The sequence below is a fragment of the Ruditapes philippinarum genome, unplaced genomic scaffold (assembly GCF_026571515.1).
Source record: "Ruditapes philippinarum isolate M1 unplaced genomic scaffold, ASM2657151v2 ctg465_1_1_1_1, whole genome shotgun sequence".
NCBI lineage: Eukaryota > Metazoa > Mollusca > Bivalvia > Venerida > Veneridae > Ruditapes > Ruditapes philippinarum.
The window spans coordinates 248,131-255,225 of NW_026867068.1; the positions used below are offsets into that span (position 1 = coordinate 248,131).

At 30.4% G+C, this 7,095-nt stretch overlaps 1 protein-coding gene across 3 annotated transcripts in view; it reads left to right on the forward strand.

Annotated features, from left to right (window-relative positions):
* The window catches only part of LOC132734731 (lim and transglutaminase domain protein ltd-1-like), a 28,437-nt gene extending 21,342 nt beyond the window's left edge, over nucleotides 1-7,095 (forward strand). For all 3 annotated transcript variants that reach the window (XM_060721575.1, XM_060721576.1, XM_060721577.1), the window contains one exon: nucleotides 2,854-7,095. In XM_060721575.1, the coding sequence (XP_060577558.1) occupies nucleotides 2,854-2,904 (51 nt within the window). In that variant the 3' untranslated portion in view covers nucleotides 2,905-7,095. The remainder of the gene's footprint in view (nucleotides 1-2,853) is intronic.

Here is a 7,095-nt window from a genome sequence, read left to right on the forward strand (position 1 = left end):
GTGCATTTTATTTCTATAAAAGGACACGTCTAAAACAAAACATATAATTTGAAAATCATATAATCAATGTAATTATATAATGGTAGAATGTTAGATATTTTATTATAGGAACATAAATCTATTGTTTTTTGTACTAACATTAAATAAATACGAAAAGAACTTTAACACTGAAATAATGTGATGTTTGATAACAGTTCATTGGACGAATTACTTTAATGTAATCTCCCATTTGATGATTGCGCTGAACTGAACATTGATACAGTTATATAAGAATGTAATAATATAATAATATAATAATTATATAATTACTGTATGATATATAACATTAGATATAATTCTTTCTACATATAACATATAATTCGATAAATATGGAAACGAATTGAAATAATTTCATGTTTATGAAAGGCATTTGTGCTTATGTAGAAGTTTGTTAGGTATATTTTTGCATATATCCTGGGTGAGTTTCTCATATTGTAATTTATATTGTTTTATTATATTCATTCAATTTACGTTGTAACGTCGTATCGTCGTACTTATAAACACATACTTTAACCTAATTCTTCAAAACTGCATTTTCTTACAAAACAAACAGCCCCACGGGAGTAGTTTCTACATTAGTATTACTTTTGAATAAGGCTGACAGATCTGAAATTTCAGAAATATCTATATCAAATATAGTCATTGAAGGAAGTTTTTTTCTGTCCTCGTTGTTTTATGAGCATGATTACACACATTATCATATAATCCCTTTTACATACTACGTTCACCTGTTAAAGATACTAACATAACAAATGTGAGCAGATATTACAGTGTAAACAGAATCTTTTGAAGTGCTGAATAGCTATGTTCTATATTGAACATAACCTCAATTTTCAACTTTGAAAAAACGTCTGACAAAGAAGCATGTAGTGTTTCGAGTCTTATGAAAATATAGTTTGTGATCTAAGTCAGTTAAAACATAAAATGTAGAAAGTGCATTAAGTAAAGGCTTGCTACCATCGCTGAATCTCGATTTAGTCAATACACTTTTACAAGTATAATACAAGGTACAAGTACACATTTCTAAATGTCTCTACAGCTTTTCTATATATTAAGATAATATATAACTTCATCTTGTTTACTAGATGATTTATTAAGCATGCTCGGTGTTGTTTGTTTTTCAAAATATATCTGTCTTTGTTCGAGATTCGCTTTGATCGATGTGAATTTGAATTTTCTCTGAAAAATGTGAATATCAAAAGTATATGGACAATATATGCTATTTTTAATTTGAAGTCTCTCACTTGATTATTTGAATAAAACTTATTTCGGTAATATTATTTATATTTTGGTGGTGCTTATATTCTTGTATTCCGCTTTTGTGCTTATTTACAAGTATCTTTGTTAAGATATCTTAGAATCGGAAAAATACTATCATAATTATGTTTTGTTTATTCTTGGTCAATCTAATGTCCATGTAAGGAAGAAAAAAATATTGCTGGTCCCCCTTTTTTCAAACGAAATTAATTAAAGATTTACTTTAATTTTTTTAAAATTCCAGAATAAAAAAAATATACGACTTTCACTTTCAAAATATTAATCCTTTGGTAAAAAAAACTGTACCTTAGATTAAAGAAATATTTGCAGGTTGTTTCGGCGATTGACGCCTTTGAGCTAAGTATGTGATGCAATCGTGTACATATACACTGTATCAGCAGCTTTATGTTAAATGCATGATATATTTCGCATTATGTATTACGTCATTAAAGGGTATTCTGCCCTATGCCTTTTACATGTACTATAAATACAGCATTTTGTAATTACTAAATTAAATGTTTATTAAGTAACCAATAAACGCTCAGTCTGTCAATGTGGATAATCCCATAGCGTGTCTTTCTGATTTTGACTTAATAAATATTATTGTAAGAATGTCGACTAAAGACTTATGACGGGATGCGCCTTATAAGATATACATAAGTGTTACCATCATTCGATAACTTGACAGTAATATCTGTGTATCACGATACGGAAATTCGTCTTAGACAACGTGTACAATTTTGATTTTTAGTTTGTCTTGATGATATCCATTGACAATGAATTAGTTATAAATATATATAGCTTGGATTAAAGCTTTTAGTTAGAGGTCAATAGCAAGGGTCATTGCAGAATATTTAATATATAGATAGGAGTCATTAGAATAGTGTGATCTTTACTGCATTCGTATATACTGTATTGTATTAGATGAATGTGGTTATTAATATAGATCTAGTTTCTGAAATGTTTAACTTGAAACTTGCATGGACGTATATGAGTAGATTATAACTATAGTACAGAAATTGTTTATACATACTCGTCGTGGAATATATGTAGATATGTGCATGTGAAAATGATATACAAATAAATCTATATACGATGTAAAATAAAGGCATAATAACATCACAGAAATTAGCAATAAAAACATACAATTCATACAATTTTTAAATGTTGTAATGCTTTTAGAGCATATATCGTCACCTTAGTGCAATAACGTACTAACTCCTAATTTGAATACTAGTAACAGTTAATCAGTTATTGCTCTAAGGTGACGATATATTATATTTATTATCATTGAGACAAATTGCAAACACATTATTTGATTATTTCACTGTAAATCTTTGTTGACTTGGTGTGGTAAACTTTATAAAACTGTATTTTAAAATATTGATACATATGATACATATTGCTTTCGTAACAGAATAACATTAAGTTATGACATCTGCTACAATATTGAAGAAAGTATAGTACGACCAATCATAACTACATATGTTACATATAATGCAATTATTTTAACATTAATTTGTGATGTTGATGTAAACTTCTGCTTTCTTTTTTCAGTCTTTCGGAATCACCGAAGAATTCGATTTAAGGAAACAAGAAGCTAAGTAACAGAGCGACATGAGAAAAAAACAAAACAACACTTCAAAGTTGACAGAAATTTTTCACTAATGATTTTCTCCTGACATTTTTAGTTGTACTCATAAAATCATAACATTGCATCATAAATGAGAATAACTACATGTATACATATTACAACTTTATTATCATGAAAAGACGCATGTGTTAATTTTTATTATTATAGACATTTAGACGATCCCAGGAGTTGTTTATCTTTGCAATCATTGTGGTCAGGATAGTTGATGTCTGTATTAAATAGTTAATTTACCAGTTTAAATTTACCATGACAAGGGTTGATGTAGAGTCGTTATTCTTGATTTATACATTTCTATAAAATAATTGTTAAGGCTAATCTTTACATATTTTTCAATTGTTTTAAAATGATTGATTATTTCTGATTGTTATATCACTGCGGTATACCGTACCCCGGATATTGCTCGATATTATGAGGACTTTCATCCCATTTCGCGACTTTGAACGGGGAACGAAGGTAAGTTCAGCGAAGATATTTTCTAAACTAATGGCTATTTCATTTATCTCAACGGGTTTTATATATCTAGAGTTATTTTTGTAGCTCTAAAAGACGTAAAAGTATTACAGGTATTTGTAAACTTGATTAAACTACCCCTAAACGAACCGCTGCTCACTAGAAAATAGTGACCGCGATACTGTAGAATCATTAGAAATTATTATATTACCAATATAAAAAAAATTGAATCGAGCAATTTTTTTATTCACAAACCAAGTATGCTTTGTCCAAATTTCAGGCAAAAAGTGTGAAAGTACAAAAAGATACAGGCCAAAAAAGAAACAAGAAAGTGTACCGAGTATTGATTTTAAGTGTACAGAGTATTGCAAAATATCCCAACTTTAGTGTACAGTGTATTGCAAAACAGAATGAGCACATTAGTATGGAAAATCAATATTTTGTCTAATTTTCACGTCTGTTTATCATTTTGCTGATGATGTACTGTTTATATGATATTTATTCAAAAATTTCAGATTTAACAATGCATTTTCAGTGTTATTACTGTTCTTTTCCTACGGCAAATACAGAGATTTAGTTTCCCATTTGATTGAAAATCACACTATGGATGAAATAAAGTGTGTGCAGGGTCGGGAGCAGGGTAGAACCATCAAAATTGACGATAATAATCTTTAAATACATGTCCCAAGAAACTATGATCAAGAAGACCCATCTCTGAAAAGAAGAAGAATAAAAAAAGCATATTTAGATGCCATTAATAATAGGGTTTTACAGGGCAAGTTTGCCTTAAGAAACATATCGACACACTTAGTAAAATATTGGCCCGAGGGCTTATGCCGTCCAAGCATGCCGGATACCTTAACCTTTTTCTGCATGAGCATATTGCGAAAAATGTCTGTTTTCATTTTATTAAGCCTATTGTTACAAGTTCAAACTGTTATGAAACTATAACAAAAATGCTTCAATACTAATCAAACTTGGACAAATGTTGGCTGGACCATAGCCTGTGGAATAGAATAGCATGCTCAATCTTAAATTTCCAGTTACCACGTGGCAACGGGGGACCTCTCAAAATTGCCAAAAATCTCTATTTTGCGTTGTTTTCAAGGTGCAGCAACTTCTCAATTGATTGAGATAAAGTCTAATGTATTCGGCGTTGATTACACGGTAGCTTTAAATCGACCTGATGCCATTTTAGCCCCCTCCCCCACAAGTCCAAAGTCTTCTCGGCGATTAGAGGGGCTACTGCCCAACTTCAAATTCCCAAACAGAGAAGGGGGCACCCACCCCCCCTGTGGCACCCCTTGATGAATCTTTTTAATGGGTGGCGCCGAAAAAGTGATCACTAGCTCTTTTGAACAACATTTCTCAAACAGGGTCTAAACAGCGCATGTTTTACACTATTTGAGGCCTCAAAAGATATGGGATGTAAAGCCTTCAAAACACGCCTTAATGAGGTATAAGGTTATAAGAAACATAAACTTTTTATTGCATCTGCTGCCCTTTATAATAATCTTGTCAAAATGCATTATTCGTTTTTTTAGCTGTGCCCGCTCGGCAGTCATATGGTAACTCATTGCTAATGACGTAACAAATTCACGTGCAGACAGTCCGCCATTGCTAGAGTGTAGGTGCAAAATGACCGAAAGTTACCTTAATATGTATTTTGGGCATAGTAGGAAGTCGGTTGATATTTGCTCAATACTGTCTACAATCTTGAGGCAGCATTAATTCACTTCGGATGCATTTTGTTACTATTTAAAGTAAGATATGCAATAATAACTAACAAATACTGGAAAGGTTGATCCTTCGATAGCAACGAGAACTTTTTAAACACAGAAAATTGCTGAGTTCGTTCGACTGAGATTTTTCATGAGCAGGATTATTCGCAGATGTTTCCAGTAAAGTACCTCCGAACTCTGCATATTCTGCACACATAGTGTAAATAAGTATACACAATAACAAATATATAAGATTAAATGTAGTAAATACTACATGTTTACTACTTGCATTACTCTATATTGATCACCAATACTCGTTACACTAAAAGCAATACTCGTGACACCGGCGGGCAACTCCAACGCAATACTCGGTACACTGACATGTGTATTTATTCTCAAAATGCACTGTCATCTGAAGGTCTATTGTTGATTGAACATTTACAACATAAACATTATCATCATTATCACATTTCACTCGATTCAAGTTTTTCTGTTAATAAGGTATATGCACAAAAACATCAAATTTGGCTGATCCGAGCTCATTTATCACGTGAGCAAAGAGACGAATTTTACCTCATAATTACATTTCAAAGCTATTTCTCAGCATTTTTGGGGTTTCAGTAACTAGAGAAATTATCGAAGTATTTATTTTTCTATAAAATTTATATCAAACCAATTCAAAATGACTAAATATCGCCACTGAACTTACCTTCTTTCCTCGTTCAAAGTCGCGAAATGGGATGAAAGTCCTCATAATATCGAGCAATATCCGGGGTACGGTATACCGCAGTGTTATATGCTGTTAAGTTAAACATACATTAAATTACACGGCTAAAACATATATTAAATTACACGGTAAAAACATACATTAATTTACACGGTTTAAACATACATACAATTACACGGCAACTGCTTCTTTATTAACATACGTATAATTGGGGCACGCACGTTATGAAAGTTTCATTAAACTTCACAAATGGTCACACTTTAATCATTTCATAAACAATGCATGCATGTCTGAATTAAAGAACATACATCACGTCTTTTACAAGTTATTTTATGTATTTATTTTTTACAAAAAAAAAACTGTGATTATTTACTGTAGTATTGCTGTATTTGTTTACAATACGAAATGTGTACATGTACCAAAAGTCGTCTGTGATATCAAGTTGCTTGACGTTATGTTGTTTCATTTTTATTCAATCAAATACATTCATTAAATTCATTGCTTTATTATTTAAGTTGAAAATGTTTTGGAATTACTACATGAAAATTAAAATCACATGATTTCAACTTATTTCAAATAAATACACTCATTTAGTTCATTAGTTTATAATTGATTGGGAATGTTTTATGAATTACTACATAAAAGTAAAATCACATGATTTTTGGTAAAGGAACTAGTTTGATATTTTTGAGATGCCTCTTTGTAAATATCTATTTTTTGAAAGATTTTGTGACCGATTAAATATGAAAAAATCTAACAGATTATACAAGAAATAACGTGCTTAAAATAGGTTAATTTAACATAGCTGCACTAACATGGGTGTAAGTAGTACTAAATTAGAATAATAAGTATATAAAACAGAAAAATGAAGTTATTTAAAAACCATCACTGTTCAGACTTTAGATTGCCATTAGGCTTATTTGTCGATTTTAATTGTCCCTTTCCGGAAGTCAATTTAACGAACTGACATTATTCAACGAACTGACAGTTTGCACTTTCGAAATTGTGCAAAAGGATGACTTCATATGTTTTTTTCAATCCTTTTATTATATAAAATGAAATTTGTATGATGATTTTATATGGATATAATTTTTTGAAGATTGTACTTAAAAAAATATATTACACAATAATTCATATATTAAACATATTATATATGTTTATATCTTTTGATATATGCTTTTCATAACTCATGAACTTCATTACATGTAAATGACTGTGATATATTCAAATTAAACACTCCAATTGTC